The following is a 27,941-nucleotide window of genomic DNA, read 5'->3' on the forward strand; positions in this document are numbered from 1 at the left end:
CGCCGCGGGTCTTCGGGGCACTTTGGCGGCGGGTCCCGGAACGGAAGGGGCCCCCCGCCGCCGAAGACCGGGCTGCGCTTCGGCGGCGGGTCCCGCTTCCCCCCCGCCCCGGCCCCAGCCTCTTACCCCCGGCTCCCTCCTCGCCCGGAGTCTCAGCGCCTCGCCGGAACAGCCGCAGCGTGTAGCCGGCGGGGCCTGAGCTCCGTCCCGCTCAGAGCCGCGTGGTGAGGGGGCGGGGCTGGGAGCTCCACGCCGAGCGGAGGGAGCCGAGCTCAGCCCAGAGCTCCCAGCCCCGCCCCTTGACGATGCGGCTCTGGGCGGGGCTCAGGGGCCCTGGCGGAGACTCGGCGCTTGATGCGCTGAGGCTCCAGGAGAAGGGCGGAGGCGGGAGCCTCCGCTGTTCTCTTGGGGGCCCCTGCGGAGCCTGGGGCCCGGGGCAAATCGCCCCCTTTGCCCCCCCCTCTGGGCGGCCCTGGTCCTCTCAAAGTCCATGTCCCCCTGCCGCTGGTGCGCTGCGGCCACTGCTGACCAGCATGACCTGTGGTGCCAGGCTTTGAGGAGACACGTGCAGAGAAAGGGAGAAGTGGGTGACTTTTCGATAAATCCCTCCCCACTTAGTTTCTTGTTAAATTAAAGGTGTGGATGCCAAAAGCTAAAGAACGGGGCTTGGGTCTCACCTCCTTGGAGCTCAGGGAGAAACTTAAAGGCAGAGACGTACCTTCTGCCACAGAGCCGGTGGCGCTCTCTCCCCCAGCTTGCCAGCAGCCTGTTTGGTTTTTCCCCCTCTCTCCTCTTCTCTGTCTGCTTCTAGCAGGCTAGGTTAGTCTCCACCCCGCACACACGGGAACTCCTGAGGGCCCCAGAAAGGGGATGTAACTCTCACTTGGGGATTCCCAGCTCTGGGCTCAGCCTCCAGGGGGGGCCTAGCCCAAAGACTACAACCAAGATGGCTACCAGAGGCCTCTGACACGCCCCCTGGCCTGCAGCAGGCTTGGAGTCAAGGGTGGGGACAGAAGGAACCAGAAACCCCCATTGGGGCCAATTAGGGAGCTTGAAGTGGACAGGCAGTCGGCTACACTAATGACAAGTCAGGGCTGCACAGCCCCAGCATGTTAACAGGAGAGGGGACAGCTGAGCTTGGCTGAAAGAGAAGGAAATTTGAAGAAAGAAAGAAAGAAAGAAAGAAAGAAAAAGAAAAACTAGGAGAGGCAGAGTGTAGCTCAGGGAGTTCCTGCTGATGCCCCTCTCCCCCAAAAGGGAGTTTTTGCACTATTCTGTGACTTCAGCTGTATGGATTAGGCAGCTCCATCACTGCAGTGACTAGCGTCCCAAGAAAAAGAGCCTTTTTTTGGAAGCTGAGACACAGCACAGCTCAGGGAGTCCCTGCTAAATTCCCCCAAAGTGGGCATTTGCATGGCTCTGAGACTCTAACCGCATGGATCAGCAACTCCAGCACTGCATCCATTGCTGATCTGGCACTGACTATGGAGAGCTAGGAGCATTTGAGACCATGGAAACCAGTGAGCCTGCTTTGGGTTTAGGAGAGGACTCTACCTCATCAAAGAGAGAAGAAAAAGTAAGGTGACTTTTGTTTAAACTGGCCATACTGCTGCAACCCTCCATCCCAGGACATGCAAATTCAGCTGTATCATCTAGTTTTGGAAGATGCAAGGGAGGGAGCTGAGGTTTGAAGGAGTTTGTGAATGTGAGGAGGTAGGGAATTCAGCTTATTTCTAAATATTTATTAATTGTAAATTAACCTTAACCCCTTCCTTCCTCCAATCCTACTTTCCTGTTGCCAATAAAGACAACCCCATCCCAACCTTGTTATACTATTGTTTTTTGGAGTGATATTCCTTTGTTAGTGGTTTTTACTTTATTGTCCTCTGTACTGACTTTAACTTCCTTGTCAGTAGTAGTATTGTCATTGACTTTCTCAAGGGAGAATGGCCCTGTGTATTTGGTACCGTGAGGAGTTACTTTAGTGGAACCAGCTGCTAAGCAGGAATCCAGGATCAAACCCATGTGAGGAGGGGAAAAGGATGCTCCAAATATTGGTGATACCAAACACGTGAGAGAGAAAAAGGGTGGAGGAGAGTTCAGTTACAATTTGGGGGAGGGAGTGCAGGAGAAAACTTTCCAGCTGAGTGCAGGTGAAGCTATGGCCTCCAAAGATGCAGGGATGTTGCTGAGTTTGCTGCCTCTTCAGGAAGACTGTTTACCATTTTTCTTTAGCAGGGATGAATTGAGGTAGCTCACAGTAAGACCTGATATAACAACTTCCTTCTGTGCCATCACCCAGCAGAAATAAAGCAGCTTCAGCTTTGGAGGGATGCTTTCCCCTACAGGGGGTGGACTGGCCACACTAAGGGAATGATGCCACGTGGCATATTCTAACTCATGCCGTGGCTTCAATAGGTGCCTCTGTGTAAAGACATGCCCTGGCCTTCTACACATGTGGAAAGTGTTATGATCTGGTAGAAGGGTCTGGGAGAAATCAAGAAGAAAAGTGGTAACTCTGAGATCCTTTGCTGATAACAGTCTATAACAGGAAAGGGAAAAGACAGATTTCTGTACATATTGCTATTTGTTCAGAACTCCCTTCTGGTTTGCAGTCATTGTGCCATGGTGCAGTGTTAGTGTCCCAAATTGTAATGTTCCCCTTTCCTTTAACTCTTTGCAGTCACCCTTTAAAGTGACAGGTGTAAATGCAAGTAGAATTAAAACAGGTGTAGTTTTATTGAAATGGAGTTTGTAATGTGAGTGTCTTCAATACATGAGATCGCTTTTTCCATTTTTTAAAATTCTTCCAATAGAAATGAATGGGCCCTACAGTGCTCTAAGGAAAGATTTTTGTAAATAAAACTTCATAAAACTTATTTGTCACCTGACTGTACATAATAATCCAGGGCCTAAAAGACCAGTAACTCGCTTTTTTGGGGGAGTGGGTTTGGAAGGGGAAATCTACACAATGAATATCACATTGCACTTCATTGTGTCACAGGCAGCAACTTAACCACAATGGGGCTGCTTCTTTCTCAGCTCACAGAAAGATTTGTTTTTTATCTAGTGATTCAGGAACATTAGCTCTCTTGAGAGGATATATCTATAGCCTCTAAAAATGCTGCTATATACTCCTGTAGCCCAAATACTTCAGCAGCAGACAACAGCAAAGAGTTAATATTTTATAAAAGCACTTTAAGGATGATTTCAAACCTGGCTTCCATTTATTTACATGCAAAAAAAGGCATCCAAGTGTGACCACATGTAGGGGAAATTGCTTGTATTCCTCAAACTGAAAAGCAGCTAAAACAAAAGAATATTTTTAAATGGTTGTAGGTCACTTTTTTTTTTTAAGGCAAATCAAGGGGTCTTGATGTAGGTGTAATATACACAAAATATAGGGCAATTCAGCGGGAAAATATTACCGATACTTAAACAATGAGATGCATCCCCCCATGTGAAGGGTTATACTTTATGTATCACCCTCTATGTAAGTAATATGGATTTCATACTGATACTTTGGCACTTATATAGCCTGCTTCTGGGAAGCAGGTCTATAGCGTGCAAGGCAAATGTCTTTAGCTTTATGCCCATTTAACAGCATGGGAAACAGTAGCACACAGGGTAAAGGGCCCAGTCCAACTCCGCTTGCTTGAAGTGGAAGCTGGACTGAGTCCTAATTAACTTCCTCAAAGTCACACACTGCATTGTGGACAGATTCACTTATAGTATCAAGAACTCCTTAATGGCCTGCATCCTAACTACTAGAAAATACTGCCTTCTATTTATGCTCCGCTGCTAACTAACTGAGCAGCACAGCTACAATGACTTTTTCTCAGACTCTTTTATCATAATTTAACAACCTGCCATACCTATATTTCAGATGATCCCATTCACAGATATGGCGATAGCTTGACACCTCCATTAAAAAAAGTGCACATGCTTCATTTCCACTGGGACAGCCTTGTGAAGGAGCTGTGATGTTCCAACTGCTACAGGTGGTAAAGCAGCATTTAAAAAAAAACAACAACAAAAAAACCCTCATCCCTCTTCAGTCTTGGCGCTGAAGCCACCATTTTTCACTGTGGATGGGAATGCTTATGGTATCTAGCCGTGGTGTTCATTAACCAGTCAAAGGAGTCAAACCCCTCCTTTGCTTTTCTTGCTATCAAGGCCTGAGACTTCACACTACACCCAACACCTGTCAATCTAGAGACTAAATTCTGATTTCCATGACCCCTGTTGAAATCCACTGAATTCAGTGGAGTTACAATTTACATGCACATGCCTGAGAAGAGTATTTGGTCCTGTGAGTGAAAACCCAAACCTAGGCAGGTCCCTAGCATGTCACTGGATTCCCTTCCACAGCAGAATCTATTTAAACTTAACTTTCTTCTGAATCTCTGGCTTGTAACCACTTTCTCATTAGGATTATGAGGTTTCCTCCTTTTCTTGACATTTGTGTGCGCAATAGTAATCAGTGTAGCACCTTTCCCTTAGGTCCTGGATATCATGGCTGCCCTTCAAAAGCTAATGATTTCACGAGTGAACGATCTGATTATTTCCTCCTCTTTTTCTCATTTATAGTCCTTGCACCAGTACACAGTGCTGGTTTTTGGGATTGGCCTCATCATCCCAAAAGCAATGAGTGTCTTATGTCTTAGAGTGATTAAAAAATCAGCAGGTTGAGCTTTCCGTTAGCCTCCCAATTACTGTGATCACCTTCCTAAAAGCTATTGCTTTATATCGGTGCTTCTGTCCTTTCTCTTGCTTTACCATCCTTGCTACTCCATTCTCTCTTCTCCCCCTTTTCATATTCCTTGCTTTCGGTGTGTTTTGGACACACAAAAAATATCAAATCAAATGCGTGTTAAAGAAATGAATACAGAAAGAACATGGCCCTCACATGTACCTGCAGTTAAATTCACAATCCGTATAGTGTAATATCACAGAAAGTCATTGTTTAAATAGATATAGGGCCTGGTCCTGAGCAACCACAATGTTTATCTAGGAACTTCACTGTGTAAAGGCCAATAATAGTTAAGTGGGCCATCAAGTAAACATGTGCCTGCTCTCTAACATTTGCCCCATTGGTCTGTTGTAACTACTTTCAGGTTATTTTCTACTTACCTTAAGCTCTGTTTCTGGCCCCTTTCCCAGTCAATTTTTGCTCTCTTTTACCTATGTAAAATGGAGCAGAACTTGGTCTGATATTTTTAATATACAGTTTGTCCAATAAATACATTATACACAAGCCACTTCAAACAATGTACAGAATTATGATACATAGTGTTAAACCGCATTTTAGCATTAAAATGTTTTCTAGTATACACAACACATACATACATTGCATCTTGAGTTGACAACTTAATTAAATCTTGACAGTATTGTTTGAATTTCCCAGTCTGTGGAAAAAGTTATTACACATCCCTTATTCATATGTACTGGTTTTTGCAGTGTGTGTGTGAAATATTGATAACTAAACAATGAGATAAGTTTGCATTTCCATCAAAGGATCAGTGAATGTAGTGTCACACCATCCTTGTGAAGTAGGTATTATCCCCATTTTACATATGGAAAAACTGAGAGCATCAAGGTAAAGTGACTTGCTGAATGTCATATACAAAGTCTGTGGCAAAGCTAGAAATAGAACCCAGACATCCTGACACCCACTCCTGTATGTTTACTACAAGATTATCTTTCCTTCTTGCAGTAGATGTTTGTTACCGGCTTTCACTGAAGTGAATGCCGTTGAAAACAAATACGGTAGCCTTTCCTTTTTACAGTTCAGGCTGCAGCAAGAGTGCTTATGCTTTCAATATGAGCCTCTATTTTGAAGGATTTATAATTTAGGAGGTAAATAACACCATGCTCCAGTTTGTCATCAGAAATATTAGGCTAAGAATAAAATTTCACAAAATTAAAAAATTAAACCACACTGTATTGCTGTTCTTGAGCTAAGAGAACAGGAACCCTAGCCCTGTATAACCCCTCAACCTAGTTTAGTTGTAGGGATGAATCATGCAAATATTCATGCATGTAGTTAGCTTTGTGCACATAAGAAGCCACATTGAAATCCATTGTTCTGCTCACAGGCTTATAGTTAGGTGCTTCTGCAACAGGGGCGGCTCTAGAAAGTAGGCTGCCCCAAGCAGCGCGGTGCGCTGCGCCGCCCTTTCCTGGTCCCGCGGCGGGTCCCCTCTCCCCGCGGCTCCGGTTGAGCTCCCGCAGGCATGCCTGCGGCAGGTCCACTGGAGCCCGGGACAAGCGGACCTGCCGCAGGCATGCCTGCGGGAGCTCAACCGGAGCCGCGGGAAGAGGGGACCCGCCGCAGTCATGCCTGCGGCAGGTCCACCGGAGCCAAATGCCGCCCCCCCGGGAAAGGGCCGCCCCACGCGCCTGCTTGGCGCGCTGGGGTCTAGAGCCGGCCCTGTTCTGCAAGCATTCGCAGTACTGGTCTTTACTTTGTTTCACAGCAATTGCTGCCACATTAGATGCATAGGCAATTCATGTTCCACCTTTTAAGGCACGTTCCTGCATGTATGGTTTGGATTGTCAGTTCTTCACTCTAAACACTGAAAATATACAGTGATTGGAACAAAATGTTTGAAACTGCCACATGACTAATCATTGCTGTAATGAAATGTCCCTTTTGAAGTTATGCATGATGGATTTTGTGCTACACAATGATGCAGCCTCAGTTACCAAACAAAAATTCACATTTTACATATATTTTACATATATTCTGTTCTCTCTCTAAGAACTAGGCAGCTTTCATTTTGCATGCACAGAGTCCACAGCCAGAACTATATACTAAATGCATATAATTTTTCAGCATGGGTTCCTAATGATTTTTTACATAATTATGCATCAAGTTTACACATTTTATTAAGCAATTATATATACACACACATATAGTTATTTACTGAAATCATGACAATATTGATCATTAGCTCACAAATTACATGTAAGAAAAGGCAAATTCACCTAATAAAATTTGCATGAAAAGAACCTCATCATTATGAAACAATCCCCACAACTACTGGACAAATCCAGAATGTAGGTACAAAGAAGAGCCTGGCTTAAATTTACCCAGTGGAAGCTGGTTTTGTAAAGTTAACAGGAATTTCATTTGTAATTGTGAAGTTCCTGTCTTCTGCTGTGTGGGTTTGTTTCACAACATGAACTCCTCTGTTCTTCTTCAGAAGTTTCTACAACTTGTTATGCTATTGCAAGTCAGTTTTTTCCTTATGATAAACTGTAACAAACAAAAGATCACATCCCAATCCGTAACAAACAATGGTAATAAGACACAATATCAGCTTTTGCTTACAATGTTAATTTTGTGTGAAATCTAGACCAAAGCAAGGAAATTGTCAAAATTAAAGCTGAGCCTAAGACCACTCTGTTTGCTTAGGTTTTACAAACACATTTAGGGCCTAATCCATAACCATGCAAAGTCAACTGGAGTCTTTCCATCAACTCAAACAGATTTTGGATCAGGCCCAGATATGCTTCATAGACAGCATTCATTTTGCATCTTTTTATTCAGGGACCTTACCCCTTCCCTTTCTGTTGTAAGTTTCTGTGTTTGTCTGATCAAAGATTAGATAGCTTGTGGCCAGCCACAGCCCAGGTGTCCAAGCAAGGGGAGGGCATAAGAAGGCATTCCCTGCATCCCAACCTTCTTAATTAGGGACCGTTCACAGCTGCCATCTTTGTGCTTCTCCCAAAAGAGAGCACAGACATGTTCAACATTTAATGTCTATGTGCTGTATGCTTTTAAAAACTGAAACAAAGTTTGCCTCATCTGGGAGCTGAATCTCCCTCCTCTCAGTCTCAACCATTGATGCATTGGCTGTACAAGGGCAGAAAACCCCCCACAATACTGTGCCAAAATTATAGCCAATAAGTAAATGTGCCACCCAACAATAATGCCAGCACAGATAGCAAGTATCATGGGAGCCTCACCTGTATATACACAGTCAGGGAGCATCTACACTTGGAAGACACAAAAGCCTTTCTGTGCAGGTGCAGTTGTGAGTGTTAGCCACCTCCTTCTTAAAGGACATAGCGCTAAGAAATTCTGCACTGTGTCTGTACTAGAACCCTTCCCATTGGCAGAACTACTGGAGCTGAATCACTGAAGAAAGATTTTCCTAGTGTAAACAAGGCCCGACTGTACTTCTAGCACAGCACAGTGGAATCGCAGGGACAAATTCACTTCTGGAGAAACTTCATTGACTTGAATGGAATTACCAGGGATATATTTAATCCACAGTATTTACAAGAATATAGATATGCTGACATAAAGCCCTCAACTAAGAGCTTCATAAAGAAATAATAGAAAAATTAAGGGAATTCATACATTTCTTATTTTAAAGTTTCTTTTATATAAACCTATTTCTAACAGAAGGCTGCTAGTACTAGGATCCCCTATTACATTGAACCCTTGCGCTTGCGGTTAAAAGACCACCACTGAGATATTTGTGGCCAGCCACCAAAATAATAATGTAATAATTTGTTAATTATAGCAGTTGCTGCAGCTCTCATTACAGTAGTGGTTGCAAAACAGTTTCCATCATAATAATAAAAGCTAGGTATTTTTCTTAAGGAAAGTGAGTTTGAAGCCTATGAGAGCAAGAGACTAAGAATCTGGGCTACAACTGAGTACAGTGCTGGTTATCTGCCTGTAAGCATCTTTTGCAGCTGTGCAAATGCACTTCAGTCCTGACCTGCAATAGCCTCCTGCTTTTCCAGTCCTCAGGTTCTCCTTAGTGGGAACTGCCAATCATGATGAATTGTAACAGATTGCATAGTGATTTTGTGATGTGCATGAATAGAAGAGACCATCAAACACATTTTCACTTGTGACCAAAGCCAGAATTTGAATTCAACTCTTTGGAGGTGCAAAGTTCATGCAAGAATTAACTCGAACTCATAGCACAACCCACAGATTCCCTTGACAATAGACTGGCCTCAGAATACCTGTTACAGCACAAAAGTCCAAAGGGAAGTGCCTCTGCTTCATTATAGTTCTGTTTTACATCCCCAATCTCTGAAACACACACATGTAAAACAACAGGTCCACTTTCCAGTGCAAATCACACTGGGCAGCCAACTTTCACTGAAACTCAAATCATCTCAACCCTAAGTCATTTTAATCCACTCGGTTGTCCACTTTAAGGAAGTATAAAGAGACAGTAAAGCAAAAATAATGGCTGCTAGGCCAGGGATAAGGGACACATATAAAGCCACTCAAATGAGATGAAATGTGAACTAATTATTTATTTATTCCAAATGCTGGTGGGGGTTACAGCACTCTTGACCGAGGAAAATAGATGAAGTGAATTTACTAGTCTTTGCCATGAATGATTTCCATAGTTTTGGGAGCAGTGGGGGAGCTGGACTGGATTTCATGGAAACAGGACTTTACAGGAGAGACTTGAAATGCTTTGCTAATGCTTCACTAATTAATACACACATTTCAATGCCTTTGTAAGCAGACAAGTGCTAACAGCTGTAGTTTTTTTTTATAGATGCAGAATAATCTCTGGTACATGCTGAGCAGAAGGAAACAGAGAACAACATGCTGCAGATTCAGAAGGCTTTCCCAGTCATGGAGGTATTCTTTTATATATTCTATAAGCAAAGTTTGACCAGAGCATCAGGCAATGCAATACAGTGCCAAGTATTATCTCCATGTATGTTACAGAGGAATAAAACCGTAAGACGTGATGAGGATAGATTTAGTGGCACATAGGGCATTCTCATGCCTCTTATTAATACACAATAGAACGTATATGAGCTTTGAACGTTTTCTTAATAGACTCTGTGCATGATTTCACCATTGCTTTGCACCTCATTTACGCCTATAAGAAGTGGGTGCAAAACTCCCACCAGTGTGAGTGGAGCATAATCATTCGGTAGCATTTGACACCTATTTTGTACAAAAGTAAATGGCTACACAAGTGGGAAAGAAGGGGTGAATCAGACCTTCTGTGTTTAAAATAATTTTTATAGCGTTAACAATAGGTCTTAAAGAACTGTTTATAGTTGATGGGAATTTTTCCAACACACCTTTTGTTAGGATACAATATCCTTTTTTCACCCTCTTTCCCTGTTCTTTATAACTAACAGTATCTGTTCTATCAATTTAATATCTGTTATGTGCTCTATCTGGGGACAATATCCTGCCCGGGCAGGTTAATGGTGAAGGAGTTATGATAGATCTTTTCCATCTCTAATTTCCTTGATTTCATTTACATGAAAACATCTTGGTTTCTGAATAGTTTATTTCCTCCTGCAGTTTGTTCCCTGCCTGATTTCACAGTTCTATCTGTGATGTCACACTTGGCTTTTGCAGAAGTTATGGTCATGTTACAAACACAGGTTATAATTAGAGATGGGCAAATCTCAAAAGGTTTGTTTCAAATCAACATTCCTAGGACGTGATTTACATTATATTTACATTATTTATCTTAAGGCTTCTTTACACCACTCTGGAATTACATTTACACTCACTTTAAGGCCCTTTATTATACCAGATTGGTGAAAAGAGGCATTCAAGTAAATAAGACCCACTTTGTTTTTGCCACCAACGTGCTCAGAGGGGAATCAGCCCTCACAGATCCAGACTTAGTGGTGCTCAAAATATAAGTACCATCTCTGCAGAATGCTTCCCCCTACCTAAGGGCAAGTCTACACTACAAAATGAAGTCGACCTTAGTTAGGTCGACATATAGCCAGTGCAGTAATTACTGAGGTTTTTCATGTCCACACTATTTCCACTCCCCTCCCCCCGGTGGTGGTGTGCATCCTCACCAGGAGCGTTTTCACCGACTTGGCTTTGTGGGGCATTCACAGCTGGAGTCCTGCTGCTGGGGATTGATAGCCCAAACTGTGAGCCCTACACAGGGCTCACAGCTGGAGCCACCACCACCACCCCACCGTGGGGCTGACAGCCAACGGCAATGTAAGTAATGCAGTGTCTACATTGACCCTGTGTCGCCTTACCTATATCAACTTAAGTGCTATGCCTTTCACGGAGGTGGATTTATTAATTTGATGTAGTGGGTGATTTACATCGGTGAGAGCTACATTTTAGTGTTGATGCTTACAGAGTTAGGTCGACGTAAGCTGCCTTTTGTCAGTGTAACTCTGTAGTGTAGACCAGTCCTAAGTCTTCTCAGAATATTGACTCCATAGATTTCATCTGGATTCTGCCCCTTTACCTGACACCCTAGAAAGATCCACAGGGGAAGGCCAGCATAAATTATTACTACAGACAACTATTTCCTTCCTGTGTGCTGAGAGACGGCCAGACAGACAGACAGACACACACACACGTATTGAGTAGCAGGGATAGCTAGAGTTTGGAGGAGGCCCTGACTGTTGCTGTCCAGAAGAGGTAAGAAGCATGATTAAATGCTGAGGTAATGGGGATCCCATGTTTTGTGGGTGCCTGGGGTTGGGTGCCAAACCCTCCTTTCCCCTCATAATAGAAAAATCAGAACCAGAGTGCACTGAGCTCTAAGTTAATTTTGAAAGAGTTTCTTAATAGAGTACCTTTCTGAGCCAGCAGCAGCTCTTTACCAATAAGACATTTAATTACAGCTGCCCCACCCTTGAAACATGGTGACTGAAGCTCATTAGTGTCCAGAATCTTTCATATTGTTCTGAGGCAAGTGAGTTCAGCCAGTATTGGACTGGTCCCTTAATAACTGACACAGAAGGAAGACAGGAAGGAAAGGGAGTGTGGGCCACACTTGAAAATGATTTCCCTTCTTTGAGATAAGGAGAATGATCTGAGACCTCAAACTGCTGTTTAAATGCATTGCTTTTTAACAAAACCGTATAAGAGTTTGAGAAAAAAGCATGGAACTAAGAAGGGAGTGGAGCACTGATATTGCACTTAAATATGGTCTACTTAGAGAGCTTTAACAAAAATAAGAAACCTTTCCTACCAGGTACTGTAAGTTTCTCCAAATACTCTCAACTCTATAATTTACCTTCTAAAAGTGTTCCTTTCTGGTATAGTGACTGCAGCTGAGATCTGGCACTGAACAAAGATCATTATCTGAATCTTAACCCCCAAAGAATTAAGGCTTATCATGAAGCCTGCATATACTGTGACTGAAGGTGGTGTTCATGCAATAGTTGCTAATTCCTGAACAGAAATCCAAGTGAAAAGAGTAATGTCATAATCTAGATTGTGGAGAAATAATATACTTGTTCTAACACAAGAGCTAAAACAAGAAACCAACCACTGGAGAGAGCTCAGATGCTGGTTCAGCTTCTTCTTTTTACCCTTGGCTTATCTTGTGTTGTGTCACTATAGGAATGGTGACTTTCCATGGATCAGAGCAGTTTTGGAAGGTCTTCTGCGCTCAGTTGATCTGTGGTTCCTCCTGTGATACTGGCTAAGGCAACACCCTGGTACCGTCTGTCTGGTTGGCTACTGTAGTCCTTATCCTGGTTGTGGCTACTGTTCTCAGGGAACCCGAGGCCAGAGGTGTATTCAGAAGGCTGTTCTATTCCCTGGACATTGCTGTATGTTATTATAATGCTGGGTATCTGGGCTGCAGATAGTCTTGAGTGAGAGTCTCCTTTTCGTAGTCCAGTGCCATTCAGGCCCTCACCTGTCTTAAGCATGCAAGGATTTAAGAGACATGTAAAACACAGATGTCTGCAAGATGATCAGATTGCAACAGTCCACTAAAAAGGAAAGTGACAAACATTTGGACAAGCTCTCTGACAATCGCCACGGCTAAACCAAAACAAATCTTATATGAATAGGAAAGAATTTGACCTAGAAACTTTTTTGATGTATCCCAGGAGTCACTTCTGAGAAATATCTTACTAAACAAACTAATATATCAAAGCACAGAGCTTACATTCCTTAACACTTTGATACTTCAGGCACATTCTCCAGTACTCTGATGAAGGTTCAGGTTAATCATAGCACATGCCTCTGTGAACAATAGTGCAAAGAAGCCAGTATAAGGGTCCGGTAAAGCTAGAAGTACACATGAATTCCAGAAAATAGATGGTTACTTCCCTACAAAAATCTAATCAAATCAGATGGCAATTGAGGCATTATCAGGGTAAGAGATGATAAAAGCTAGACCAAAGTGAACCACAGCATGGAAGCCTTGAAATGAGACACCAAATAGTGAAGTAAACAATGAAGTAAGAGAGGAAACAGTGGAAAGGTGAATAGAATTAATTCAGCAATGGAATATCCTGGATGAGACTAGTGAAGGACCAAGAAAAGAAGGGTGTTAGAATATCATCTTCATCAAGCTGTAGAGAGAATGGTAAAAATTACTACTAACTATGAAAAGACCTACTTCAGGCACGTGTGTTAGCATTCACAGTGCAGATTAAAGATAACACAGATTTACTCTCAAATGCTGATTTCTGCCAATAAGTCTACCCTCTTTTTTTCCCCACCTAGCTGGATTTAGGGCAGATGGATTAGAGTTAATCCACTCATGGGATGTGTTAAAAAATTATTGCTGTGCCACAGCATTGTCATCAGATGAGAATACATTAGTATGGGACTGCTCAAAAGGTTGGTGCTCTCCCAAGTTATAAAAGTATATATAAAAAAAAATCACACACACAACCCCATCCCAAAACCACTTACTTGCATTTCCTCAAGGCTATAGATTCCAGATGGCAGGGCCTACACAAACAAAGAGTAACAAAAGGTTAACAGCTCTCTTTTCTACAGCAATATTCAGTGACTGTGGAATATTGACTTCTTTGTAGGAAGAAATACCTTACTCCAAAGCAAATCCTCTACAAAACAAGAGTCAGGAAATATTTTTTCTTTCTTAATGGGGTTGGAAAAGAAGTGTCTGCTATTAAAGCAAAAGACACAACAGGACTACTATGCCCTTATCTTAAATGCACAAAAGTAAATAAATCTCTTGCATACTATTTCCTTTCTCCAGCATGATCCATCTTGGATAGGAAAAAAGATAAGCACCTGATGTTTCAAAACTACCCTTGCAAAACCTGTCATAGTATGCTACAGTTATGACCTCAAATACAGCATTAACTGTTGTAGGATATGATTTTTTTTTTCAGTTTTTGCTTAAATAATCTAAGCGACAAACAAGGCTATATTTTCTATAACATTTTCTAGGATTTTTATGAGTTCAGGATCCTCCTTCCATTTTCCTTTGCACTCTTGCTGACACTTTATGGCTTGGACAGCAGTAAGGGCACAGTCAAGTTTTAGAGTCATGATTTCCACTTAAGTTCATCAGGAGAACTCTTTTCTTCCTCATTCATCTTACTTGTTTCAAGATATAATTAAGGCTTATACAGTATACTTTATCTTCAATTGATAGTCCAACAGCGATCCTGTTTAACATTTAATTAATAAACTATTTTACAATTAGCTTAGTTGTTTAGCATTTTAGACTAAGTTCTTCGGAGCAGGAACCTCATCTTGCTACAATATGTGTTCATACAGAACCTAACACAAAGGGGATCCAATCCTGATCAGGGCTTCTAAGCACTAGTGAGGAGCCCAGTGAGGTCCATGACTTCTACTATTTACCCCGGACTAAATCGGGTACTGAGGGGGGGCCAGCAGCACACAGCCTAGATGGGAACCTCACTGGTGCGGGGAGGGGGGTGAGAAGCAGCGCGCGGCCCGGGATCCTGCTGGTGCTGGGGGGAGGCAGGGCTGGAAGGCTCCCTACCTGGCTCTGCGGGGACATCCCCCTCGCTCAGCTCCTAGGCAGCTCTGTGCGCTGCCTCCACCCAGAGCGCCAGCTTCACAGCTCCCACTGTCCGGGAACTGCGGTCAATGACAGCTGCGGAGGCAGTGCCTGCAGGCGGAGGCAGTGTGCGGAGCTGCCTGGCCATGCCTCTGTCTAAGAGCTGAGTGAGGGGGATGTCGCTGCTTCCGGGAAGCCCCCTGAGGTAAGCACCGCCCAGATCCTGCCTCACCCCGTCCTATGCCCCAACCCCCTGCCCCCTCCCACACCCAAACTCCTGCTAGGGGATGGGGGAGCAGTGGCCTGAGACTGCTCCAGCAGCGGTCGGTGCGACTGGTGCAGGGGCTGCCTGAGCTGCCCCCAGGCCAGGTGTACTGGCCACTGCAGAAGTCACAGAATCTGTGACCTCTGTGACAAACTCACAGCCTTACTTATGATCATATCTTGCACAGTCAACTGGAGGGGGGCAGAGCTTAGTCTGTGTTCAGAGATTAGAAAAGAATCACTGCTTTCTTTCCTCAATTCAACTCCTGACAAATACGAAAATAATACTTACAACAGGAGAGGAAATGGACTCTCTGACATTCAGCTCCACCATGGAAATGTCATCGGCATCTTCAGAAGTCTAAAAGATAAACAAGAACAAAAAGCTCATACATGACACACAGGCATGTCGCAATATTCGACACCAAGTGGCATGTGAAATACAAGAAGCACGGGGGCCAAGGGGAGGAGGAAACTGAAGGACTGAAATATCGTGAACTACAAAGGACAGTGTTATTTTGTATTTCTAGCCTCCATCTCAGTTAATTAGTTACAATATATGACTATGTAGCATAAAAAGTGTGTTCATTATAAGTAATTTAGACACTTCAGAACACATGATGAATAAGCAACAAATGACAGTTTAAAAACAGAAATACAAGATGATCAGAAGCAAAGAACAAAACATCCTGCCTCCTCTGCCTCTTGCAAATGTAACAAAGACAACTGGAAAATGAACCAGTGCTGAAAATAGAAAGCTGAGGACCTTTTACAGCCTCAAGGTCATTACTCATCACATTCATATCACTTCAAGCTATAAAGTGTCTTAACCACATAAAGTTAACCCTTAGGGTTATTTCCCCCCACTATGTAGGAACCCTCATTATTGAAATCAAGATGATATTAAATAAAGATAAGTGCAAAGTACTATACTTAGGAATGAAAAAAATCGAATGCACAACTACAAACTGAGGAATAACTTTCTAGGTCAGTGGTTCTCAAAGCCTGTCTGCCGCTTGTTCAGGGAAAGCCCCTGGTGGGCCGGGCCGGTTTGTTTACCTGCTGCATCCGCAGGTTCGCCTGATCGTGGCTCCCACTGGCCGTGGTTCGCCGCTCCAGGCCAATGGGGGTTGCGGGAAGGGCGGCCAGCACATCCCTCGGCCCGCGCCGCTTCCCACAGCCCCCATTGGCCTGCAGCGGTGAACCGCGGCCAGTGGGAGCCACAATCGGCCGAACCTGCAGATGCGGCAGGTAAATAAACAGGCCTGGCCCGCCAGGGGCTTTCCCTGAACAAGCAGTGGACAGGCTTTGAAAACCACTGTTCTAGGTGGCAGTAGTGCTGAAAAGGACTGGGGTTATAGTGAATCACAAATTGAATATGAGTCAACAGTATGATGCAGTTGCAAAAAAGGCTATCATAATTCTGGGGTATATTACAGGAGTGTCATATGCAAGACACAGGAGGTAATTGTCCTGCTCTACTCGGCACTGGTGAGGCCTCAGCTGGAGTATTGTGTCCAGTTCTGGGTGTCACACTGCAGGAACAATCTGGCCAAACTGGAGAGTCCAGAGGAGAGCAACAAAAATGATAAACGGTCTAGAAACCTTCCCCTATGAAGAAAAGTTTAAAAATCTGGGCAAGTTTAATCTTGAGAAAATAGTGAGGGGAAACCTAATAACAATCTTCAAATATGTTAAGGTCTGTTATAAAGAGGATGGGGATCAATTGTTTTTCATGTCCACTAAAGGTAGGACAGGAAGTAATGGGCTTAATCTGCAGCAAGGGAGATTTAGGTTAGATATTAGGAAAAACTAACTATAAGAGTAATTAAGATCTGGAATAGGCTTCCAAGCAGAGGTGTTGACTTTGTGATTTCCCCGGGGTGCTGGACCCCAACTCGACCCCGCCCCCACTCTACACCTTCCCCCAAGCTCCCATCCGCACCCCACCTCTTAACTGCGCCCATTCTGCATTGCCTCTTCCTGCCCCATTTTGCCCCCTTCCCCTCTCCCCCAGCACCTCCTATGCACCTCTGAACAGCTGATTGTGGCAGATGGAAGGCGCTGGGAGCACCCCTGGAGTCGGTACCTGTGCTTCCAAGGGAAGTTGTGTCATCGCCATCATTGGAGGTTTAAGAACAGGTTAGACAAATACTTGTGAGGGATGGTCTAGGTTTACCTGATCCTACCTCAGTGCAGGGGGCTGGACTTGATCATTTCTTGAGGTTCCTTCCAGTCCTACCTTTCTATTTCTCTATTCTAATTATGAAAAAATATGCAGATTTGTTAACTCGTTGGCTGTTTGAGGGCTTGGATGGTGCACAGCATATATTACCTTTTCAAAAATCCCAGAATCATGGCTTTTCAGTTTAGATTTGGCTTTTGTGTCACTGGTTTCAACAGCGTATTTGCCTATTTCATAGGAAAGCTGTTTACTGACTGGTCTGGAGATGACACTAACGACATCAACTTCTGTATCAGTCCAGCCCTGCAATGAATACAACGGAAACAAGCACTTTAGGTTGCCTTTGGGTCCGGTTACTCTGGCCAATAACATGAAGTTACATTTTGCATGGACATGATTCATAAAGGGGAAAGACCATAAGAAAGATATTTCAAAGAAGACAGCTGATTATATACAACATCATACACCCAAAAGGTTTTAGAATAGTGCAAGCAATACTGTAAAGGTTGGAAAGCCTAAAACTTGGTCTACATATTTTTCTAGGGCTGGTTGAAAAATTTTGATCAAGTTTTCCTGTCAGTTTTTTTGAAACTTCCATGGTGTGGGTATAGAGAAATGTAGTCCAGCCAGGAAGCAGCACCCTATGAGAATTGGGGTATGAGGGACCCAGAATTACAACTCCCATGAGGCATCACAGCAGCTCAGGTGGAAGCAGAGATTAATGTCAATCAAAATGTTTTGACATTTCACAACTGAAAAATGTTTTGGAGTTTTTCATTCCGTGAAAAGATTTGATTTTTTGGAAAAAAATGTCAAAATATCAGAATTTTCTTACGAGACAGAAATTCTTGTTTTCTATCCGCTCTAATTGTTCCTTATATTGGGAGAGCAAGAGAGAGTGTATTTTAAGAAAACAAAGAAAGAAAAGTGTATATAGCAAGCATTCAGAAGCAGTGAGTAGCCCTACAACAACAAACCAAATATTGATAAAGGGTAACACTAGTTAGAACACAGATTTCACTCCCAAGCTCTAGGAAGTTGTTATAAGCAATTGTGAGAAAATAGGTTTTAAAATATCTTGACAATGTCCTTTTAAATGGGTACATGTTAGAATAAAAAAGAGTAGACACATAAGAGACCTTTTCATAGCACTATTGTTCAAAATTGCATAAAAACCTTGATATACGTTTTTATCAAAAGGATACAGACTCATCTAGAGGAAGGTCAGCCCTGAAATGATTCCGCTGATTTCTACAGAATTTGCCTCTGCTTCCGACAGAGCTGAATTTGCCTCAATGTCTTTTTGGTTCTGTCACCAGTTTTGTTCTGTTTTTACCCTAATAGTGAAACATCACACATTCTATACTTCATATTTTACATATACAATGAATGTAATGATCACCACCTGCATTGGATCAGTTGGCTATGAAATGAGTTAGTTTTGTTTTGTAAAGCCAGACTCTACTTGTACGGCTGTAGTTGGCCACTTTCTACTGCAAAGATCTGTTTGGAAATTATTTTCCTTGAGATTTTTCAAAGGCATGAAAAAAATTGCATCCTTTTGAGTGCAAGTAAGTTGTAGATAGAGAATTTAACTGTTTGTGGGGGTGCTAAATTAGAGCCAATTATAACTTGATTGACCAGCCTGGGCACAAAATATGTTTTTGCTCTGCCTTTTTGCATTGTACATGTCTGGGGAAAGGAAACTCCTGGTTTCATGGTTTTGCATGTGATGATCAAACATATTAATTAAAGAAAAAGTTGTCAAAAACAATATTTGGCCAAATTATGTCTTAAAGTCAGACCCTACTTTCCCCTCGAATGTCAGTATTTAGAGAAAGGTATGTGTGACAAGCTTCAACTTCCTACTAAATTAGTGATGAGTCAGAATTCCTAATGAAATCGAGGTATGATGTGTTCAACTTAACAATTTAAAGGACCCAGCCTGGGGGGAGATAACATTTCTGTTTGAAAATTTTGTATCTTCTATAGTTCCAAAGCAGACCTAAGGTTATTGATGCTTTGAAATTTATATACTTTGAGAATCTGACAGCAGTTTGTCAGTTTCACTGTTTTCCCTAAGTAACCAGACTTCAATCTACATGACTGCAAGTGTCTGACTGGGCAAATCTGGTTGCAGAATGCGGGCCTTAGATTTCTCCCTTGCTGAAAACTCCTTATATCAGCAGGGTAGTAGAGAAGGGGAGCAGGAAAGCATACTAATAGTTTTGAAGGAGTATTTCTTTTTTAAAAATTCAACATTTAAAGTGTGTTTTGCCAGAAACTGTTAGTGGATTTCAAAACATTCAAGTTGAACAATGTCTTTTAGCTTGATGGGTTTAATATTGATTGGCTTGATAAGTCAGAAGTACAACATTAAAAAAGTTGAAAAAAAAATCACAGTTAAAAGTAACTGTCAGAATTCAAAGCTTAACTACATCAACTGAAAGGATATTAGCTTGAAAACATGAACACTCACATAGAACATAATGACATTTTTCCATTTTAGGAATCGTATAAAAATGGTTGAAAATAGAACACTAATGTGCCATTAGTAACCTAGAAAGAGATGTGGACTCCAGAAATCTGACCTGCTTCTGGCTACCATGCAGAAACAACCTTTGGCAATACTTAGTTTGGCAGCAGTGAGCTTTTGAGGTCTTCTGGAAAAATTATTCTATGATGGATTTTGTTGATCTGTCTATATCTGCCAAATAATCTGTTTCTAAATGCAGCTCATTTCATGTTCAGAAAGCACATTGGCTCTTTCTTTACAACCTTGCCTCCCTCCAAGCACTACTTGGGGACTGCAGTCTCACTTTTAAGTGTCCAAGTTCCAGATCTGTGGTCACTGAAGCAGCACACGCTAAGTCCCATTCACTTTTTGTCTTCCTAGTAGTGCATCTTTCCATTCTCCCATAAGTGTCACAAACCTGTAAGAATATCTACATTATTTGCATCCTGCTTTTAAACTTTATCTTCCTTTTTAAAATTCTGCTTTATCCCCAAACAATTATCCCCCTCCAAGAGAGCCTTTGTACCTAGCACCATAATGCATCTTTTCATCTAATCTACCTATCACTTTGAAGGATGCTATGTGAAAATTATTTACTTGCTTTTAAAAAACAAACATATCTGAAGGGTTTTCCTTACTGATTCACTGTCTGAGAGAGAGGCTTGCCATCTCTTTCCTTTCTGCAGTCCACTTATCTCAGACTGGCTGGTAATAGTGGATCGTCTGGTTGAGAGATACCTGCTGCAAGACCTGGAGTCTTTACGAGAAACTCTTAGCAGGGGTCGAAGGCACGGCACATACTTTGCAATGGCCATTCTAGTGGATAAAAAATAGAACCAATCAATTCCCTCTGCCTAAATAAAGCTGCCAGCACAAAAAGGCACTCACCATAAACATTAAATTTATTCAGACAGACACATGATGCATAGACTGAAAAGTTACTGGGTACAGTAGTTAAAGTTTCCCAAATTTCAGATACTGCTTTGTGTGCAACTGCTCTACAAGATAATTTTAAAGAAATGAGACATGAGTGCTTTACAGCATTCTGTTGAGTCAAAATTTACTACCGACATTGCTGGGCAGGGATAAGAATATTAAAATGTAATTTTTTCACTGAAACCAGTTACTAAAATGTTTTATCTGATTAAAGACTAACTGGGATAAAAATAAAGCTCCTGGCCATTTAAACTGAAAGCAGAATTACCGCATAGAGAATTATTTTAATCTCTCCTTAAGCAGCTATTTTAACTTCCTCCTGCTCACGTAGTATCGGTGTGGTGGTATAAACTCTAAAGCAAACTGTTCTTTCCAGATGGGGTGGGAGGGATCATTTTTACCACACTGCTCTTTTCCCCACCCCATAGTTCCCAGAATGCTTTTGAAAGGAGAGAAGTAATATTGCATGGCTTAGCCATGCTTGTTCACATCACATATCCCTCATCTGAACTTGACCTGGGGTTGACCTGGATGTTACAACTAATAACCAATTATTCGATGCCTGAACAATGGAAGCATGAAGGAGGAACAGGAAGCCCACAACACATGAAAGAAATGGAGCCATTTACCAAACTCCATCTCTCATTGGTTTGGGTAACTTGACAAACTGTTATTTGCAACATTGACAAATGGGTACATCTCCCAAGGAAATATTTCAAGCAAAACACCATAAAACTTGTTTTTTTAGCCAGGGAAGGTCCCTACCCTTTATCAGATCAATGAGTACAGCTATCACCCTTCCATAAATGTCTCTAGCTCCCATCTGCACGGTAATTTGTTCTGAGTACAAACTTCACTGACATTTATAGGGCATTCAGAACTGCTTTTTCTGTTTTCTTTTTTGGCTTCATGCACCTTGCAGAGGTAAAAAAACAGCATAAAGGTAAAACACGCAGATGAGGCAGAGCTCAGACACTAGCATACAAAGGGATTTCAATGAATCAGTGAAAGTTTTATCAGAGATAGACTTGGTTTTCTTTGCTATGTTATTTGTGTTTGAAGAGAGCAACCTTACCTGTATTTGGGATGAGTTATGGCATAAATGATGGGGTTGTGGATGGCAGAAGCTTTGGCAATCACAGCTGGTACGGTGTTCATAAAGGGTGTCAGGAGATGGGAATACCTAAAGAAATGCAAAGTTGTTATTTTTTACTGCACAGTCAGCACACTGTAAAAAAACAAAAATTAGTTACAGAGTGCAGGGACTGCTTTTTACTGCTGCCGCTCTCCCTCCCTTCCTCCTCCCCCAGGAGAGTAAGATGAAATAAGAGGGGCAAGGAGCAGGACCGACATTCTGTCAACCTAGCATATGGGATTTCATACCCATTTTATTCAAGAATCAGTGCCAGACTGTGCTTCATGGGGTCACAGTCTCTTTGGTGCTCCTCTTTACAAGTGCTGCTGTGCACCATATACTACTCATGGTTGTGGCTTAAGCAGGCTACAAGCTAATCCCAAATTGTTTACACTAGGGTAAAGACCATGGGACAAGTTCAGCCTGGAATAAGCAAGTGCTGTTCCTTTGGAGTGTATGGGCTAAATTCATTAATGACCCAGATGGTGATGTAAATTGGTCAGAAAAGAGCTGTAAGGCATTTAACAGGTGTGCTGAATAAGGGAAAAGGGTGTTGCATGAAAAGCAGCTAACACGAGAGTGCCTGATAAATCAGCTTCCCACCCACACTTCGACTTTACCTACCCAAAGCTGGGAACCAAAGTCAAAGAATAATCATATAGTGGAGGGTGGGTTTATGTTTTATTGAGCATTTGCAGGGTCTTCATCATGTGACATGTATGTTTAGAGGAGATGGTGGAAGTTCTGACTGTGGTGCGGCTAGCTGGTACCACCCCTTTAACAGACCAGGTCAGGCCCTGTTCAGGTTGTCTTGATAAAAATAAAGTAGTGGAACCTACACTTAAATAGCAGTAATATTGCAGGGTCAGCTTGCATCAGCCAGGCCCTCAGTGAGTCTTTCCTTCAGCAGTGGGAATAGCAGCACACTGTATAGAATCATTTCCCTCTCTCCCAGGGAAAGTTGCCTGTGGCTTTCTGTTGTGCCCCAATGCTTTGCTGCACCAAGAAGGAACAGGGCTGCAGAGTAAGGTGGCAGCTTATCATCCCTAGAATGGAGTTTTCCATCACATTCAGCCAATGGAGAAGTGTGTGTTCTGTGACCAAATGGAAATGGGTCCCCAGCAGATAATATTGGAGTGTCTTCATGGGGCAGATGACTGCAGGCATTCCTACCAGCACTAACCTAAGACTCACTTCTGGTGATAGTTTCCAGAGCACAGTGTGTTTTTTGTCCTGCCCTGCCCCTAGAGCATTGATCTGGAGGATGAATTCCTTGGAGAACATAGTACTTGCTGGCAACACAGGATGTCCTGGAATGCTGTCTCCCATTTTAAGGTCGTAGAAACCTTTCAGGGGACGGATGCTTTGGTAAGATTAGTCAATAGTGCAGTCAGTGAGGTAAACAGTGACACAAACTTTCTGTCATTGCTGGCCAGAAAAACAGCACCTCTGTTATGGTGGTTGGAGTGCAACAGTCCTTCTGAGCATGTATCATGTCAGCTACATCTTCCCCTCTCACAGCATTTACTGTAGATATTAGGTTTCATTCTTTGCTATTGCACATTTCGTTGATCTATCAGATCAGCCATCCTCAGTGACTTCAAGACTGTACCCACAGTTTCTAGGTCTGTCTCGTAATCTATACTGTACGTGACAATGCTGTCAAGATAAAGTCAACATAAGGCCTTGGGACTTGATCTATTAATCCATGAGAAGCCACAGTGGCCCCCCAAGGGGAACAAAAAGGCACAGTCCCAAACTGAAAAGGTTGAAGGAGGGGACAAAGGCAGTTTTCTGCTTCTTAATGTCTCCAATAACTCCTACCTCGGTTCTCATAAACTCTATCACAGTCAGTTTTATCCGGTATTGGTTGTTAAGTTTCAGGTGCACATTTCTCATCAGATGACTGGAAAATTATAAGTAAGGCAGTGGTGGGTTAGTGCAAGTATTAATTTTATTTTGCACTTGTATAGGGTCTTTGAACTGAGAACGTCAAAGTGCTTTAAGTTATTCAATCTATTTAGATGTAGGCAGATGGAGGACAGGATGGTTAAGTGACTTGTTCAGTGTCACACATTAAATCGGGGCAGAGCCTTAATAGAACCCAGGAGTCTTGAGTTCTAATCCCTTGCTCTTAACCAGTCCAAATTAATGGGTACTTTTTTAAAAATGGACATTATATCTTTATTCAAAAAGATAGTATAAAATGCTGACACTTAAATAGGTGGAAGAAATGCAACATACTCCAGGATTTTTTAAAATATATTTAAGGTTATGTTTAAATTATATTTAAGGTTAGGTCATCCATTGTTACTTTTCAGTGCAACACTAAAAGAACTAAAGCCAGTAATGCCAGATATAGGGTCTGATTTTGAGCTCACTTACACTGTTGTAAGTGAGGGGTAATTCCACTGCAGCCAGTGGATTTATGCCAGCATCAGACTAGTGTAAGTGAATGGATAATCAGTCCCAGAGAAAATAAACCAAAACAAGCTATGTATCTGCAACCTGGAATAGCCATATGGTCATGTTCAAATATTTTAGCATTGTGAAACTTTCATTTTAGAATTAATTAGCATGGTTTCATGTATTGCCAATAATTAGCTTTTCTGTGCTGAAAAATCAAACTGAGAAAAATTACAACCAGTATGTGCGCCATTTACCAAATGTGTAACAAAGGATTACTCCTGAATATGTGAAGGTTTCCCATTCCCATTGTTGAATGTTAGAGTTGACAACTACTTGGCCTTTCATAATTTGCTTCTTTTAGAATTTCACACCTTCTGGGCTCACTGATTTTTTTTCTTGCTAATATATTCATAATTACCCAGCAAAAGCCACCAGAGCTACAACAGAATATGGTGACCAGGAAATGACGTAAAGTAAGATGACAATCAAGGCAATTTTGGCCATTTTCCATTCATTCTTCATCTTCTGATACTGTCTCTGGGATACTTTATTAGCATCAGAACCAATGTTCTGAACAGCCCTAAGGGAAATAAACCACAATTACAATTCAAAATATATGGGAGAAATTGAGCAAACAACTTAATAAAACAGAACAAAGGACTGCTCTTTAACCAGATGCCAACCCTCTCCAGCTCTCTGCCCCCTCCCCCCTCCCGGCCCAAGTAGATTATGTGTAATTGCTTTTCCACAGTAGAGGCCCTCTCCCACTCACAATAATCAGGGGCAAAACACCCATTGACTTCAGCAGGAGCAGGATGGAGGCCTATGTGAGGAATATGTTTCCAAAATAAGGCTTCAGATTATGCAGGTACCCAGATTAATCTGCATGATAATTCTAACTGTGGAAGGAGAAAATTATTTCTTTACTTCTTAGGGCCAGATTTTGGCACCTTTACTCACACTGTTACATGAGTAGATACATTGAAATCAATGGGGTTGAACCTGTAGTAAGATATAGCTCACCATGAGTTAATATGGCAGAATCAGGCCCTGGTTTGCTACTCCAGTAGTTCTTATTTCACATATTCCTGATGCAAATTGTTGTACTTTGTTTAACACAAGGGTTCTCAATCTTTTCCCCAACATGCTATAAAAACTCCACAGCTTGAGGGGGAGGGGAATCCTCTGGCTTCAGATGGGGAGGGGGGTCTCAAGGCTGCTGGGGAGGGGCTTGGGAACTCCACGAGATGGAGGGCTCAAGGGTTTGGGCTTAAAGGACAGGGGGCTTGGGGCTTCTGCCCATTGGGGTGGGTGGTGGCTTGGGGCTTCAGCCCCGTGGGGTGGCTTGTGCTGGGGCTTCAGCCTCACAGGGTGCTGGGTCTCAGAGCTTCAGCCCCGGGGTACACCAGGGCTTGGTGCTTCAGCCCCAAGGAGCAGCTTCTGCTGGTGCTCAGGGCTTTGTGCAGCTTCTGCCAGGGCTAAGGGCGCCTGAGCTCAGGGATTCAGTCCTGTGGGGTATCTGGGCTCAGGGCTTCTGCCCCGCAGAGTACTGGGGCTTGGGACTCCAAGAACTGGACGCCGGGGCACAGGGCTCTGAGCAGACCTGCTTGGCAGAACCCCTGAAATTCCCCTGTGGACCTCCAGTTGAGAATCACTGGTTTAACACATTGCACCTTGCATCACTGCACCTTCTTTAACACAGAGTTCATAGCCAACTTCCACCTCATCACTTGTAGACAGTTGACATTTTGGAGGGGAATCCTTTCACAGTCCTTCTGTTGACACAGGATTGGCCAAATCAGTGCAGACCAGTGACTAAAATAGCTTTGCTTCCCATATGCAAAGGAAATTCCCACCTGGATAGCTCTGTCTGTTTCAAAGCCACTTTGTACCATGTATACATGGCATAAGTGGCTGAAACAAACCAAAGAAACTGGCACTGAATATCATTTGCCTGTGTGCTGAACAGTCATTTAGCTTTATTAGGCCTCTCTGAAGTTCCTCACACTTTATCTAGACTTGACTAACATAAATAGTTTTGTATCATCTGCTAGATTTCCCACCTTTCTAGTCACACCCTTTCCTGAATCATTAGTAAATGTATTAAACAATGTGGGCTAAATAGCAAACCTTGGAGACCACCCCTCTCCATACACATTTAAAATTTTTGCCATGTTGAAAATTCACTGTCTATTCCTATTCTGTTTTGTCTCTTACCAATTTCCATTAAAAGAAAAAACTTGTTAAAATAGAGTTGCATGTTTTTGTGTGTGTGTATACACACACACACACACACACACACACACACCCCAAAAAAACAAAGGCTCTCCCCTAAGCAAGGAATGAAAACCTAGATTATTGACAACTCACTCATTGGTATTCTTGATAGCCTTGAAGATGAAGACATAACTGTATATGATGGCAATCAAAGGAATGAAGAAGACAAAGCAGAAGAGGAGCATTGTATAGGCACGGACTGATGGGGTAAAGGTCACATAGTCCCAGGAACAAGAAGTCAACAAACCCTCAGGAACATAAGCACCTAGGAAGAGAGAAAGGAAAAAAAAGACTAAGCCATGAAAACTTTTTTATTGGACATTCTGGTGGAGGAGCAAGTGAAGAAAGAATTCAGCATATCCCTGGGATTTGAAAAGGATCAAACCTGGCTCTGTTGGTAGAGAGAAGATGGTTAATAAGGGCACCTGTTTCTTGTTTTAAAGCATTTCTTGCCATTACTGAGTCCACTGCCTTATAGGCTCTTTGATTCATTAGATCTATTAAATTCTCATTTTAGACTAATAAAATAATGATTATTTTTCATTCCAGCCTCCAGATCTGATCCAAAGCCTACTTTAGTCAATGGGCCTCTTTCCATTAACTTCACTGGGCTCTGGATCAGACCCATGTTTCTAAGATCTTTAAAATGTCTCAATTTTTCTCTTAAATTATCACCTCTCTTGCTTGGAAGTGAAACGAAACTGACTACACTAACCTCTGCTCTTAAATTCTGCAGACAACAGAAGTTTACTGTGCAATTCCAATTAAATTTGCCATGAAATAAATGTAAAAAACACACACACATTCCTACCTGAAATAAGAAATATTCTCCTTAGAGAAACTGTGTCAGACAGTTAAAGAATAAAGCAAACTCAACACCAAATTATTTTTAATCATTAATTTAATTTCCAGCATTTTCAATGCTAGCTTGTGTGGAACCAGGTCTAGAAAATATTGCACCAGGTTCTATGCTCAGCTATGTTTAATTGTTGTATGAGACTCAGTATGATGGATACTATTAGAATCTAATTATAAGACAGCAGTTATAATACCCTTCAAGAAATTATTTTGCCTCATCACATTAAGGTTCTTTCATCTAAGAGTATTTGTCATATTGCTCTCTTGAAATTGTCTCATTAAGCTAAAAGCCATAATGTTAAACAGCTGGAATTTACCCGCTATGCATGCTACACATTTGGGGGAAGAAAGAATTTAACAACAAAAATAACATAATAATATCTGACCCTGTTCCAACAGCTTAGTAGGCAAGTGATAAAGTGTTACTCAATTTAACTCTACCTCACCCCCCCCCAATGGGGACCAGGCCTGCTCCAGGGGTGGGTAATGTTGGAGGTTAGGAGATTAACTGGTAGGTTCAAGTTCATCCTACTGTAGGTTAATGGTGATTGTAAGTTGGTGACTTGAGTGAAACGAGATAATGGTATTAGTCTAGTTTCTAACAGAGAAACAGAACAACTA

The 27,941-nt window shown here is 42.3% G+C and overlaps 1 protein-coding gene and 1 long non-coding RNA gene across 2 annotated transcripts in view; one reads left to right on the top strand and one right to left on the bottom strand.

Moving 5' to 3' along the window:
* Positions 1 to 683: 683 nt before the first annotated feature.
* On the top strand, positions 684 to 26,792 carry LOC123374465. The gene is made up of 3 exons (XR_006581111.1): positions 684 to 1,713; positions 9,543 to 9,628; positions 26,575 to 26,792. It is a non-coding gene; the product is annotated as an uncharacterized LOC123374465 (long non-coding RNA).
* The window catches only part of OPN4 (opsin 4), a 43,525-nt gene continuing 27,733 nt past the window's right edge, over positions 12,150 to 27,941 (bottom strand). The window contains exons 5-12 of the mRNA XM_045024487.1: positions 26,556 to 26,727; positions 24,604 to 24,765; positions 21,717 to 21,824; positions 20,344 to 20,521; positions 17,341 to 17,493; positions 15,298 to 15,366; positions 13,655 to 13,693; positions 12,150 to 12,648 (exon numbers count right to left, since the gene is read on the bottom strand). Coding sequence (XP_044880422.1) covers positions 12,364 to 12,648; positions 13,655 to 13,693; positions 15,298 to 15,366; positions 17,341 to 17,493; positions 20,344 to 20,521; positions 21,717 to 21,824; positions 24,604 to 24,765; positions 26,556 to 26,727 — 1,166 coding nt within the window. The 3' untranslated portion in view covers positions 12,150 to 12,363. The remainder of the gene's footprint in view (positions 12,649 to 13,654; positions 13,694 to 15,297; positions 15,367 to 17,340; positions 17,494 to 20,343; positions 20,522 to 21,716; positions 21,825 to 24,603; positions 24,766 to 26,555; positions 26,728 to 27,941) is intronic.

Source organism: Mauremys mutica, chromosome 7 (assembly GCF_020497125.1).
Source record: "Mauremys mutica isolate MM-2020 ecotype Southern chromosome 7, ASM2049712v1, whole genome shotgun sequence".
Taxonomy (NCBI): Eukaryota; Metazoa; Chordata; order Testudines; family Geoemydidae; genus Mauremys; species Mauremys mutica.